Source organism: Poromitra crassiceps, assembly GCF_964638095.1.
Source record: "Poromitra crassiceps genome assembly, chromosome: 11".
Taxonomy (NCBI): Eukaryota; Metazoa; Chordata; class Actinopteri; order Beryciformes; family Melamphaidae; genus Poromitra; species Poromitra crassiceps.
Genome location: NC_139643.1, coordinates 32,846,016 through 32,860,945, shown reverse-complemented (window position 1 = coordinate 32,860,945; position 14,930 = coordinate 32,846,016). Strand labels below are relative to the sequence as shown.

At 44.8% G+C, this 14,930-nt stretch overlaps 2 protein-coding genes across 2 annotated transcripts in view; both read left to right on the top strand.

Moving 5' to 3' along the window:
* Positions 1 to 2,230, top strand: part of LOC310784774 (polypeptide N-acetylgalactosaminyltransferase 15-like) — a gene marked incomplete at its 5' end in the record, with an annotated part of 8,146 nt that extends 5,916 nt beyond the window's left edge. Inside the window, 5 exons of the mRNA XM_083645820.1 lie at positions 1 to 160; positions 450 to 581; positions 796 to 897; positions 1,705 to 1,848; positions 1,965 to 2,230. The exon at positions 1 to 160 is cut by the window's left edge and continues 35 nt beyond it. Of these exons, the coding sequence (XP_083501946.1) occupies positions 1 to 160; positions 450 to 581; positions 796 to 897; positions 1,705 to 1,848; positions 1,965 to 2,165 (739 nt within the window). The 3' untranslated portion in view covers positions 2,166 to 2,230. The remainder of the gene's footprint in view (positions 161 to 449; positions 582 to 795; positions 898 to 1,704; positions 1,849 to 1,964) is intronic.
* A 1,227-nt stretch (positions 2,231 to 3,457) lies between these two features.
* Positions 3,458 to 12,816, top strand: oxnad1 (oxidoreductase NAD-binding domain containing 1). Its single transcript, XM_083645537.1, has 8 exons — positions 3,458 to 3,558; positions 3,898 to 4,026; positions 4,364 to 4,430; positions 4,570 to 4,673; positions 6,753 to 6,894; positions 9,251 to 9,496; positions 10,295 to 10,403; positions 10,677 to 12,816. Exons 2-8 carry the CDS (start codon positions 3,923 to 3,925, stop codon positions 10,832 to 10,834), a joined length of 930 nt encoding a protein of 309 aa, XP_083501663.1. The 5' UTR covers positions 3,458 to 3,558; positions 3,898 to 3,922; the 3' UTR covers positions 10,835 to 12,816.
* The last annotated feature ends 2,114 nt before the right edge of the window (positions 12,817 to 14,930 follow it).

The window sequence follows — 14,930 nt, the reverse complement described above, 5'->3', positions numbered from 1 at the left end:
CTGCTCCCGCGTGGCCCACCTCACCCAGCACCACCTGCCCTACCGCCTCCCCGACCAGGAGCTGCTGCAGAACAACAAGATACGCATCGCAGACACCTGGATGGACGCCTACAGGAAGATCTTCTACAGGAGAGACACACTGGCTCACTTCATCAGGCAGGTGTGTGTGTGTGTGTGTGTGTGTGTGTGTGTGTGTGTGTGTGTGTGTGTGTGTGTGTGTGTGTGTGTGTGTGTGTGTGTGTGTGTGTGTGTGTGTGATGTGAGGATTTTAGTTTAATTTAGTTGAGGGATCCTATGGTGTTGTGTGTGTGAGTGTGTGTTTATACAGTACATGTGATACGTGTGTGTCTGTTTGTGTTGGAAGATATTTAAAAAAGTCCATTAGTCATTCTAGATAAAAGCATTATAGCTCAAATCTAAAATGCAGAAACATTACTTCTTGTGTTTAGTCTGACAGCCCGAACATCACAGAGCGGCTGAGACTGAAGAAGAATTTAGGTTGCAGGAACTTCCACTGGTTTCTGACTACAGTCTTCCCAGAACTCTACATCCCCCAGGACAGGCCTGCGCTGTCAGGAGAGGTACCAAACACGCACGCACGCACGCACGCACGCACACACACACACAGACACACATACACACACACACACACACACACACACACACACACACACACACACACACACACACACACCACACACACACACACGTTAAGAATGCGCACCCTTACTACTGTATAAGGGACAAGACACTGAAGACAGATTGTCATGTGTCACATTTTGTGCCTGTTTGAAGCTGTACAATGTCGGCACTGGCAGCTGTGCAGATTTCCCCCGAGGACAGGGACTGCTGGGCGGAGCCATGAACATAGGGCCATGCAGCGGTACTGGCAACCAGGTAACCATGGCAACACTGCATAATAAAGATGCTGACCCTGATCATTCTTATACGGATCAGGGTTGGAGCCATTCAAGAACTGAAGTGGAATGACAGGAATTCCATGAAATTCTATGAAATTCCATGTCTAAGAGAGAGGTTGTCTTGACTTGCTAAATACGATAAATCAAACATTATGAATAAAATAAAAACAGTTAAACAAATCAAATGCATTCAATCATAATGTATGTTCTACACCAAATACCAACTGAAGGTTTCTTTAACATTTTATGATATTCAGTATTGATAATTTACAACATTTTGTATAAACTCAGATATGTGGCAAAAAAAACATGGAGTGGAATCAGTTGAATTGGAATTGATGCGTTAATTCCATAGACGGTCTAAAAAATATGGACGGAGTCAACATGACATCACCCATTGGTTTTGGGGCTCCCATTTTGAAGCCTAGTGTGTTGTCGCCATTTTGGGGTTCTTGCGCAGTTATATAAAAATTCACCTTTCCATACAGTTCTTATGAAAGGTGAAATTAGCTATATAGACCAAAAGCGTGCTATGAATCAGGCTGTAAACATGTTTAATCCTGTTGGAAAGTCGGGCATTTTAACATGGGGGTGAACGGGGAACGACTACTTTTTGGAGCCAGCCTCAAGTGGCCATTCAAGGAACTTAAAAGAAGTAGCTTCATCTGTCCAACCCCGAGCTTGCCACCTGGTTCATTCATCAATTGACCCCTGATGCTACAGATCGAATCTGAGAATGACAAGTGACAATGGGTGACAAATACTGTCTCTCTCCTCATTCCAGCACTGTGACCTGAACTCTGTGGGTGAGGTGCGTTGGGGACCCATGGGTGCTCTGTGTTTTGATACCAAGGGAGAGAGGGTGGTCCTCTCCCCCTGCCCCGCCCGTCAGCCAACCATCAGCAGGCTCCAGTGGAAGTTCATAAAGGTGGGCCAGGACAGGGATCACGATATGACCAGGTGTCATTCAGCATCATTAAACTACTCAGTAGCCTACTCTCAGTTTGACTAACACGGTGCATCTGTCTGTTCCCAACCCTGCAGCTGAGCGGCCAGCTAGTTCACCTACACTCCCAGCTCTGTGTGGAGGCTGTGAAGGAGGGAGGCCTTCCACAGAGCCACGGCAGTCAAGGAGGAGAGGTTAACACCCCCACCAGCGTGAGAGGTCTCTTCCTGCGCCCCTGCACCCATCACCCCCGACAACAGTGGCACTTTGAGCAACTAGTAGCTCCCAAGGGTGCCTGACACAGGAAGCACAGAGGGACTTTTGATTGGTAGACATGTAAGATGTGAACCCTAATAGGCACATATTATCATGTATGGGCTAAACTATACAAAATATACACTTTTTTGCTCCAGTTAGCCACTCAGCTGTTTTTGTTCCTGTTTTAAGGATTGCAAATACATACATATTTGTTGTATTCTTTTATCTTTCTATTTCACTTGATTTGAAATGTACTAGTTTACTTTTTAAGTCTTTTATCTTGTGGATCTCTTGTCTGTACTTTTGCACTTTTTAATTGTATTATTATTATTATTATTATTATTATTATTATTATTATTATTATTATTATTATTATTATTATTATTATTTACCTTTACTGTAGTTTTTATTACTCTGTAAAACACATTGAATTTCCTCAGTGTAAATGTAAACAGTGTATGTAAGGCAGTTGTGGCAAACAATAAAATACGAAGGGTAATAAGTAAGTACTAAGGTATTAAAATAGAATAACATGGAATAGATATAAAAGTGTCCAGATGTGCAAAGGGGTGTGCAAATGTCAATAAACCAGGTTTATTAACGGTTTATTTATTGAGGAGTCTCGTAGCCTGCGGAAAGAAACTATCCCGCAAACGGTTTGTGCGTGCTTTCGGGACCCTTTGATTGCACAATTAACTATTCTAAAGTGATTCTGAAATCTCTGTGTGTCACTGGCTTCTCTGTGGAGGCAGTTTACACCAGTATTTCCTTTCACATTTAGGTATTAGGTAGGCTATTATTGTCAGCATTACATTTTCTGCCTGTATGGCATTGGCAAAAACACAAGCCGTATACAAATAGGCTGTCAAGGAACTACTGGTAGCACTTTACATTACAGCTTAGTAACAATATGATAATAGGGGTAATATATGTAATAATTGTGATATACCATGTATATAGAAATGTAAAAGCTGTGTTTCATCGTTTTTCATCGAACACCTCACCCTCTATAAGATCAAACATAGGCTACATTTTCCTCTCACCTGTAGTGCTATTTATCCATCTAGATCGCTTTGTGATGAATAGCTTATGTAAAACATGCCATATTTTATTTATTTATTATGTAACATTTTCTTGTTTGGGAAGGAGCGCTTTGGACTGTCGCTTGTTTGAGGTGCTCTTTGGATAGAGTTTCGCCTATGCCTATGGGCGTGCTCTGTACTTAGGGGGCGTGCTCTGTAGGGGTGTGCTCTGTACTTAGGGGGCGTGCTCTGTAGGGGCGTGCTCTGTAGGGGTGTGCTCTGTACTGGCATAATATTCCGGCCGCCGGGCCGGTATATATTCACTTCCTGGGATCATGTAATGAAGGTTACAGAAGGCAGCGCATTATGAAGAACAGAACATTTGACAAAAGTACAACGTCATCTTCTTTTGGTAAGACAAACAACCCAGCAGCTCGTTGTTTGGGATAGCGTAACGTGTCAGTCACATTTGCCAGACATTTGCAAGTCGCCCCGCTTTGCTAGCGAGCTGAACACTAGCTTGGTACGTGGTGTTCTCACTCAGGCCAATCATCTGTGCTCCAGTATAATTGTCAGATGGCAAACGTAACTAGCGTTAGTTGCATACCGATACAACCAACCTATAAGGTTATTGCTAACGTTACCCACTTTTTAAGTCGGCGACTGCTAATAATGTTAGATGTAATAATGAGCAAGGACTTAACGCTTTGAGAGAGATCATGTGACAGCTAAATGATCCTCTCCTGCCCAGATCTCTGACACCCACCCAGGTCGCGATGAGCGCCCCCTGCATCCTGGCTTCAGCCGCTCGAAGCTTCACCTCGCCGGGTCAAGCCAGTCTGCTTTGCCGCCGGGTCCTGGGCCCCACCTCCATCACAAGGTGGGTTTCATCTGGAATGTGCCCGGTTTTGTTGTGGCCTGCTGTGTGGCATTGTAGAGACCCAGGGCACTGACAACACAGGAGCTGTATTATGGCATTATCCAAAGGGGAGGCGTGCTATACACCCGGAACTACTTGCCAGTGTCACATTTAGCTGCATGAAGTTTGTTGGACCTTGCTGACAGTGAGGTGAAAGTCCACTTGCTTGTTTTTGTGTGTTGCTGTCACATTACTCCCGTAAGGCTACTGTACTGTATCTCTCTACACACCAAATCCCTAACAGGGTATTTGATGTGCAGTGCAAGGCAAGCGACTAAATCTACCTGCTTTATCTTAGCAGAAATATGTCATCCAAGAGACAAATGGACCATCTTGAGAGGACGTCCAGCAACTACAGGCAAAATGTAAGTTGATGTGTTTTACTGGAATCTTGACCATCTTGACTGTATCCTCCAGCGATGTTGCTTGTTTGGGGTTTCATGTAATGACAATCCAGACCTATATGATGTGTGTGCCTGCATTTTGTGCCTGGCTATACTTCAGGCTCTGTATCCAGCTCAAGTGTGTGGCATCATCAGGGAGTCAGAGACGGTGAAACGCTTGAGACTCGCTGTTCATCCAGACTTCAACTTCAAAGCAGGGCAGTGGTGAGTAGAGGAAAAACACAACACAACACAACATTGAGAGGTTGTTGTTGTTGTTGTTGTTGTTGTTGTTGTTGTTGTTGTCATCCTCCTCCTAGAGGAAGGTGGTACATGACATGTGACTGGTGTCTCTATTTTAGTCCTCACTGGAATCAGAAAACATGTTGTTTTGGCCATTTTCTAGAACATCAAAGGGTTAAGTCTTGTCCAGCTCATTGAACGTTTGTTATCATGAGAAGCAACAATGTCAGGTTGTATTGTAATACCTGCACAATCCTTTTATTATGTTGGTAATGCTTCTAGTCACCACAAGGGGGTGGCATTGTCTCAGGTTTGTCTTGCCATTGGCAATGTGACTTTCATCTCTTATAAAAGTGCAACTATTGTTGTTACTTAGTAAACAAAAGCTGCAATCCTCCACTGCAATTGCTATGGAAGCCATCCCAAGATTATTGTTGCAGAGATAAAGGGAATGAGCTGTAAAATAGTCATAAAACGTAATAATTAGCCAAATATTACAAATGTTTCACAGTTGCTGTCAAATGATACTGTTTAGAGGAATTCTTCGAATCTTGCCCTACTCAGGAGCCACATTGACAAAAAAAATCTTTGCAAGAGCCACAATCCCAAAAAGTGCCTTCCCTTTATTCTTTTTAGATTTTTATTTATTTAAAGTAGGACTTAAAAGAGCCACAACTACCCATAAAGGAGCTGCATGTGGCTCTAGACTAGAGCCTTGTTGGTTGAGTATCACTGCGCACAGCTTTAAATGGAAAATAACCTGTAATCTCCTTCAGATAAACTTGTTGTTTTTCTTCATTTGACTGACAGTGACGGATCATTATGGAAGATGTTTTAAGTAGCTCTTCTTCAAATTTGCGTGACTCATATAAACATAATGTCAAAGACAAGCAGGTGCTCACTCAGGTATACGCTCCCTTTTCACCCGTGTCTGTTTGTCTTGTCAGTCAGTGTTTCTGTTTCCCATGGTAATTAGTGTACATACCATAGCTGCAGATTAATCCCAGTAAATGTACATCGGTCCATACTGTGGGTGGGCGGTGGTGAGATATATAACAGTCAGCCAGTTGCCCTGCGGCGACTGATAATGAATGTAAATAGATGAAAATCCTCGAGTTTCTGTGTCTCTGAGAAAGAGGAATGTTTGGTCCTTCGTCTCCAGGTGGGAGAGGAGGAGGAGGAGGAGGTGGGTGGAACATATGTGCGCATCTTCAGTGCAGATCCATATTTATGATGCCTCTGAGGGTTGTGGACACAGAGTCTCTCTCCAGCACAACAGTGGGTCATTGTGCTGGTGGAACTTCAATCCAATGGTTTAGCGTTGTTGTTTTCCTCCGGGTATACTTAGTTAGGCTAGTTGATGGACAGTTGCATGTTGGGTGTGTACTGTAACTAAGGCTTTGACGGTAATCTTTCAATAAACGAAAGAGCAGGCAAGTCCGGAGCGCATGTGGTTGTGTTTTGTTCCACATGGTCTCTAGAATAGGCTGCCCACTTCACTGAGGTCAAAGGGCACCACCCTACCCACATTCAGACTTTGACCTTCAATTCAGCTTGTTTCTACTCAGTAAATAAATAATAGCCTAACCATTGTTTTGTTTGAAATCAGAATAAACAGTTGTTTTTTCCAGTCAGAATAAGCATAGTTGTGTTTGAAATCACAATATCCATAGTTTTGAAATGGAGTAAATGTATGTAGTTAAACTTCACAACATTGTAACTAAAGTTATATTTCTAGTCAGAATAACCATAGTTATAAAACATCATGACCATTATGTCATACCATGTTTCTGATCAGGCTAAATATTGCCTGGTTATGTTATGAAATAAGAATTGCCATTTCTATAACCGTGGAATAGAAAGTTATGATCATTTCAAATTGTTTCAACACCACCGTTTCAATTCCTCCATAGTGATGGGATTTTCTTATACATTCCTTTAGCACAAAAACAGGTAATCAAGCTCACATACCAAATTCTGGATGTAATCGAGCAGTTGACTGATTAATTGATCGTTTAGCATCTGACAATCACGTTTTGAGCCTTCTGACGATGTGTGCAGGGTGGACTTCTGCATCCCCGGCCTGGAGAAGGTGGGAGGTTTCTCCATGTGTTCCAGCCCCGGCCTGCTGCAGAGGGAGGGCGTCGTCGAGCTGGCCGTCAAATACGCCAAACACCCGCCGGCACACTGGATCCACACCGCGGTGAGTGTGACGGTCACAGCGAGCAGGGATGCTCAGGGAGGGGCAGGTTCGGTCATCCACACGGTTGCATGTTGGTCCGTAAGACAGCAGGTGTCATTTATCTAGGCTGATTACTGCATTCAAGCTGAACGTCAGTGCTGCCGCTCAGTGGGCGTGACCCCGCACTGCAGTGACTTCTGCCTCTGTGATGTCACATGCATATACCCTCTATAGGAGAGAGTGATGGAGGAGGTGAGGGCTAAAGAGAAGAGTTTTGGGGTATTGGGGTTCTGCAACACTGCAATGTCATCAGACTACCGGCTATTCAAAAACAACCTGATGCATCAGAAAGAAAAGATGGTAAATCATCTGATCTGGTCAGAATCTCGGTTAATCTTTTGAACCAAAGTTTCCCTTTTTAGAATGATTTTTTTTAGCACGTTAACTTGAGACAAAAAGTTAATTTTGTGATATAGTATCACTAAAAATGTACTAAAAACAGGATTGTAAACATACATTTTTCAAAACTGATCTCCTAGCTCGAATGTGTCTTGGCATTTTGGTCGCCTTTTTTGTCTTTACGCCCCTACAACAGTCCAGGGCTAATGGTAAAGATGATGGTTTGAAATGGAGAGGAGGAGAAGTTGTTGGTGAGGTCAACGGTGAAGAGAAAAGGCAAAGGTTAAAGATGGAGAAAGAGACAAACAGAAGTTGAGTTGATGGTTGGGCAAACCATGGAGAGAGGGAGCATGATGAGAGAGTGATGTTTGTTCAATCTTCATGCAATACTTGGAAAGTGTAGAGAAACCAGTGTGTAAAAGACAGTCTTTTCAGTTTGTCAGAACTTGCTTTGAGAAGTACCGCACATTTTTGTGCTACCAATCTTTTAAGAGTAGGTGGTCAAGTAGGTTTCTCCTTTTTTCCAAATGGCGGACATCTCATATTGGAAAGAAACACATTAGCCTGTCTTTGTCAGCTTCAGTAGCTGCAGAAGACCACAGTACAAATCCTTTCCAGCTTGCCTTTGCCTTTGTGTTCGACGATGGGCCCTGATAAGTAGCTCTGCGCAGTAGGCTGCCCGTCACTAAGTGTTTAGAGACTTGGAGCGCTCAGCTCTGGGATCGTTTGATGAGCCTTTTGTTAGACGCTGTGTTTTCCGACTCGTCCCTGGGAGGAGGAAGAGTGTAGCGGGACCGTGATAGAGAGAGGGCACAGTCATGTGTACAAAAGGAGATGAAGAGATATTTACTGCTTCTTATGACTTCAGAAGACCTCCCTCCCCACACAAGCTATGAAATGACTCCCACCCATCCAATCAGAAGACCTCCCTCCCCACACAAGCTATGAAATGACTCCCACCCGTCCAATCACAGAGGTTGTGTGTGCGTGCGCGCTCGCCGATCTAAAAGCGTCCTCTCACCGTTACATCTCCTGAGGCTAGTCTGTTCTGAGGCTAGTCTGTTCGATGCAGCTAAACTGATCCTGTGTTGGTTGAGTTATTCTTTTTAATTCCCAGAGAAGATGCCACTGAGGGAAGAGAAAAGTTGGGAGTTGAACAGTTTCAGACATGTAAACACGATTTCAGACGGAAGCCCGTCTTTATTGTCACACAAACACACTACAACACATGCATGCGGCCACAACACACACTCATGCCGGTGAAATATGTCCTCTGCATTTGACCCATCCAGGCTTGTCCTTTCCTCCGGGGGGCAGGCCAGGAGCAGTGGTCGCTATTTCTTTCCAACGCCCAGGGACCATCATTGGACCAACTTCAGATGTTGTCGTCACTGGTCGGATGACGAGCTTCTGCATGTTTTTAGTGGGGGGTTATGTACGGAGGAACCCCCTGGGGTGTACGGGGAGAACATGCAAACTCCACACAGAAAGGCCCTTTCGACGAGATAGCCCACCTGGCAGTAGGCACTGAAGATATGGGGGGGTCACAACTCCAGCGCCCACAGCGTCCCAGGCGAGAATCGAACTCAGGACCTTCTAGCTGTGAGGCGACAGCGCTACCGACTGCGCCACCATATCCCTTGTGTCCGAGTGTCCAACGCAACACAGTCTCCTCGACATTTCTGCCACGCCTGGCTTTCCCAATAGAGTCCTTATAAAAAATAGCTTCACTCGGACAAATCAAGTGATCCAGCTATATTCTGAATCAGGAGAGACCTTAGAACTTTTCATTCGGACAAAAAGAAGAAGCATTTTTTCTTATTTTAGATCCCCCATTTTTGTTTGTTTGTTTGTTTAGTTGTTTGCTTTGGTCTGAGTGAAATGTTCTATGTCTAGGGGGTGACTTTGGCACTGTATTTCTGTCTTTATTGTGAACCCTGTCTTAGTTTCTTTCTGTCCCTCCCTCCCTCCTGCCCAGTGCACGGTGGGTTCCAGCGTAGCCATGCGGGTGGGAGGGAACTTCTACTTCGACCCCTCGCCCTCCGAGCCCCCGGTGGATCTGCTGCTGGTGGCGGGAGGCGTGGGCATCAACCCGCTCTACTCCATCCTGCTGCACGCCGCCGACCTGCTGCAACTCAACCACGCCTCCGAGGGGCGGGACTACCACATAGGCTCCGCCCACCTCTGCTACAGCGCCAAGAACACGCAGGAAGTGCTCTTCAAGGTGTGTGTGCTTTTGTTATACAAGGACTGGTTTGAGTCTTGGACGGTTGGAGTGAGGAACTTTGGGGGATGCGGGGACTTTTTGGCTGCTCCTCACTTTGAAAAGAGGCCATTTTAGGATGAGGGTTAAATTTAGTCATTTTAATGTAATGCAATCCAAATCGGGAAATTTGCTTTTTGGTCTCAAAATAAATATGATCAATGGGATGTCCTAACAACAATAATACAACTTTATGAGTGCTGGAGCAAGAGTGATTTTTTTTGTTGTCATTTCTAAGTTTCAGTGTGTCAGTCAGTGTCAGTGTCAGTTTGTAGCACGACATATCTGTTTGTAGCATGAAGGGGGGGTCTTTTTCAGCGCTGCCACACTTCACAGGCAGACCGTTCCACACGTTCACAGCTGGGAGCTGCCCAGTACCACCACAGTCTCCTACTGGAGCCCACTGAGCAGCTCCACTGGAGCACCAGTCTCCTTCTGGAGCCCACTGAGCAGCTCCACTGGAGCACCAGTCTCCTACTGATGCCCACTGAGCAGCTCCACTGGAGCACCAGTCTCCTACTGGAGCCCAATGAGCAGCCCCACTGGAATGGAGTGAGTGAGAAGCTCCACGCTTCTCACCTCACTCACTTTCCCTACCCAGGTTTTCCCCAGTTGTTCGGCGGAGTGTAAGGATATATCAGCATAGGTGTACACCAGTGTGTTTGCATGTGTGCCTGTAGAGTATATGAGAAACTGCAGCAGTAGATTAGGAAACTATATTGCATCTTAATTACTCCCTGCCTCCTCCCGTGTCCTCAGAACACCATCATCGAAGTGTGTCAGGAGTTTCCTGACAAGTTGTCCTGCGACTTCCACATCACTCAGCAGAGCACAGACGATGACCCACACCTCCAGCCGTTAATCAACCGTAAGTAATACACGCGCACACACACACACACACACACATACACACACACACACACACACACACACACACACACACCCACACACACACCTCTACATTTAGTTGGAATGATAGAGTGGCTGTCAGTTTCGATGCCAGTCTGCCTCTCCTCTTGTTGATTTATCTGTGCTATCATGCAGAGCCGGCGCTATAAAAGCTCCGCACGGGGGAAGCAAGAGGTGTCGTGACACTGAGCCGCAATGCATTGATCGGCCTCTGGTTGTGTCTCCCCCCCAGGTGGGCGAATCACAGAGGAGCAGTTGCGGGCTCACGTGGACCCCCAGAGGACTCTGTGTTACCTGTGCGGGCCGCCGCCCATGATCGAGGCCATCTCGCAGACCCTCACGGACCTCGGCCTCCCCAAAGACAGAATCCTCTTCGAGAAGTGGTGGTAGCGCGCCGCCCGCTGCTTACTACAACTCCCAGAAACCCCCAGGGGAGAAACAGCCCATCCTGGCACTTGACTCCATTTTGTGGTCTTCAGGGGGGAGGATGCAGGTGTACGACGTGAATGGAGAGGCACCCAAATGTTGTTGTGGACATGAGGTGTGGGAATTGAACCCAAACTCCCTGGTGTTGTTGGAAGTCCCATGCTATAACCCCATGACTTCCCCTCACCTGCCTTGTATACACTGTGCTGTGTACTGTGAAGCACATTGTGAGGACCTGTCCTGCTGTCTGCTCCTGTGCCAAGGGGGCAAGGGTCAGAGAAACACAGCTACAGCTGGACCCCTCCCCCTCCTCAGTGGCTACCTGACAGATTGAACTTGCAAAGATGTGATAGGTTACACAATTTAACTTCTTATTATCTGGAAAGACGGACCGAGCAGACCATAATCTCATCGTTGTCCCGTATTGCGTGTGTGTTGGGAACATGTATGACACAAATGTTACATGGCTTACTTACAGTCTCATTTCATATGAAGTGTCTCTAGGGCTGTACCCAATAGTTCGAAAATTCAAAGCTTCAGTCATAACGTTGACATTCGATTTTTAAAAATCAACCTTCAAATGCGCTTTTTTGCACGGGCGGGGGGATGCACGTAACGGGGTACGTCCATTCATTCTGTTTATGATGGAGCTGCTTCTGAGGAACTGACAGCAGTCCAGAGTTTACTGACGTGGAAGCTAGTTAACTTTTGCTAGCTAAAAAAAATAGCGCCGTCTTGGTCAACCGCAAATGCGCTATTATCCTATGTTTTTATAATACGACCGGGAGGTCGTATTATAAAACGTGTCCCTCAAATAGCCTGTTGAAACGCGTTTAGCCATGGTGAAGTTGTTTCTCTCAACGTGTGTGTGTAACGTTATGGAGGAGCAGCCCAGCCCAACACAGAGCAGAGAGAGGCCTACTAAATACTAAATGACACCAAAACATGAAGAAAAGTATGATAAAAGAACTGCTAATGTGGGAGATTATCAATACTGCAGTCTTTAATAATTCATCCTCGGGGCCCGTTTAATACCGGGTTTTGGTACCCATCCCTACCAATTAATCACTTGATTCAAATTGAGGACGTTCAAGTTTTAGTTATATTTTTTATGACGACGTCACGGCAGACATTCAAAGCTTCATTTGAAAACATCAATAGGAGCTTTGAATGTGGAAAAAACGACATTCGGTACAGCCTTAGAAGTGTCAACTTGCTTGAACCAGGTGCTGCCTAAATACATGTCAGCTTTCCTTCCATTTTAACAGAAATGTTCATTCATTACTTCACCTCTGGAACCCATACTCAGGCCCATAGCCTGTGGTGGATCGGTGCAAACGATGGCAACCTGTATTGTTATTTTACTCGCTGTACAGATATTCATACAAATGTTTTATGAGTGACTATTTTCGAAATACCTCTGCATGCCAATTTACTTGATGAAACCGATTTTTTAAGAGTTTTCTGGTGGGAACAAAAATGTTACATAATGTATGTACATTTATGTATACATAGTGAAATGACTACGAACTATTTATTTTATTTGCAGTAGTGAAGATTTTATAATATGGAGATTTGTGTTTCAATAAGGTTGAGTCACTGCAGTGATTTTTTTCTCTCTAGATTTTAGTCACATGCGAACATCACACTACTCGATGTATTTTTAGAGTGAGAAACTTGACTATCTCCTACATCTTGGCTAGTGTCTCCGTTCTGCTCACTTACACTTACATGCACAATGCCTATCTCACACACATTTGCACACCCACACACCCATAAATGGGTTCTCATACCAGGGTGGAGAGAGTATCCCATGGTGCACTGTAATGGAACCTCCAGGTGGTCTCTGATTGGCTCGGATCACCAAGCATCGCTCAGAGATTGTTTGCGAGTTTCTTGTTCTCATGTCCCAGCGGGGGGTCGCGTTGTTGGAACTCATTAAGAGAACAAACTTGTCTATTCCAGCAACACGAGGATAATAAAGGAAATGGAGTCACTCTGTTTTAAAGGACTTTTATTGACCTCTGCCTCTATACAAAGACTTTCATATCACACCACTTACGCACAACACACGGGTGGTCCAGGAAATAAGGAAAACAGTTGATTTGTAATTTACACACTTCCTGAAGGGGAAACCAGTTTAGCCAGGGGTTCTCAAAAGTGCGGCCCTCGGGAACGTTTCTGGTGCCTAACTCGTCGAGGGGCTGTTTGTTCGATTCCCGATGGAGGAGACATATTACAGCACTGCCCTGTCTTTAACATCACCAGCGTAGCGCCTCCTACAGGCAGATACACAGAGCGACACAGCGCCTCCTACAGATCCACAGAAATGGACAGACTGCAAAGAGATCCAGACATGTCATATACGAGTCTAAAGCAGTTTTTCAAAAAGTTATTTTTACGCCTAGCGGCAGCCAGCACAACACATACTTCCGATGTCAGTAAAGTTTCAGCTCTCTGTGGTTTTCTGTCTCATAACCCTCAGCTCATGTCTCTGCAGAGGTCAGGGGGGAGAACAGCCCCCCCCCTTAGCTCCAGGTAGTGGCAGCGGAGCGGGAATCGAACCCACAACCTCTGGCCCCGGTGTATCTGTGTGTATTATTCCTTCACACCACCAGCTGCCCTTCACACTCACCGCTCTTCTCCGGGCACTCTTGTCTCTTCCCTCTGCCTGTCACCATTCAAAACTGACTGAGGCTCGAACCCACGACCGCAAAAGTGACTGAGGTCTCAATATTGCCGGGCAGCAAGCCTACTCTCTGTGCCACCAAGTCAGACTGCTTGAATGAGGTTTTCTCAGGGCTTTAAATGACTTTCCTCTGGCTGTCGACATTCAAAACTGACTGAGGATCGAACCCACAACCTCAAAAGTCACTGAGGCTCAAACCCACAAGCGCCAAAGTGCTAGACAGCAATCCAACTCTCTGAGCTAGTGGGTCATAGTGATTAAGACTAGAAGATTAAAGTATAGTCTTTTTGCATCTTAAAATATGTTTTGAAGGGACCTTTTAAGTTAAATAGTATTTGAATTATATTAATATGACGTGAGTTTCTATTCGCCTTGCACAGAAAACCTTTTACACTTGAGTACATTTCAGAGCCTGTACTTTTTTCCTTTTACTTGAGTAATTAAGTTGAATCAGTACTTCTGCTTTACCAGTCTTTTTTTACACAAATAACTGTACTTCTACTTAATCAGAGCAACAATGTGATTACATTTGGAATAACAAGAAAAAATGACACTGTGCAATAGTAGGCCTAAATAACTCACATATAGGGTTTGCAATTGTAACGTTCCATATAATGAAGTAGCTCATGCTTGTTGATTTAATGATTGTTTTGCACCTGCTGCTCACATTTGAGATACTTCTGGCTCGCCTGGAAAGAAGGTGGGAGCAGCCGAGTACAGTCAGCCAATCAGAGGCAGAGAGGGGCGGGTCATGCCGTCGCAATCATGGGGAAAAAAAATATCGCTTACTGTAAGTGACTTGATTGTATTAGGTCCGATTCTTAATAGGTTTACTGTCTTTCAGAGGTAGCGGGCTCAGTTTGAAAGCCAGAGAAGTTTCTGGTACCATATGAAACTAGATGAGCTAAGGCAGGGGTACCCAATAGGTAGAAAAATGAATAAAAACAGCTCGCACACTGCATGGGCTGTTTTCAGTGATTTCTTTCTTTTGCAGTAGTCTTTGGAGTCTTGTCCAGGTAGTCGTGAGTCTGGCCCATAAATATAAACACAGCGTTTATCTCTATCACATCTATATCCCATAGAGATAAACTGTTTATCTCTATGGTCTGGGCCACTGACGTAAAGATGGATGCAGTCTGATTATTTAAACAATCTTTGAGCAACAGTTGTACCAAAGGTTTGTGGCTTTGTGTTGTTATTATTGTGGAGGAATCTTACAAATTGGACCTTGGTATGCAAACACATGGAAAAATGCCCATGGATTCTGTTACCATTAGCCTACATACAACAATGTAAGATAAATCAAGGTCAAAATGATTGCAGTAGCTTTGAATTTAAAAACTGAGATAGATCCAGTCATATTGAGAGGAC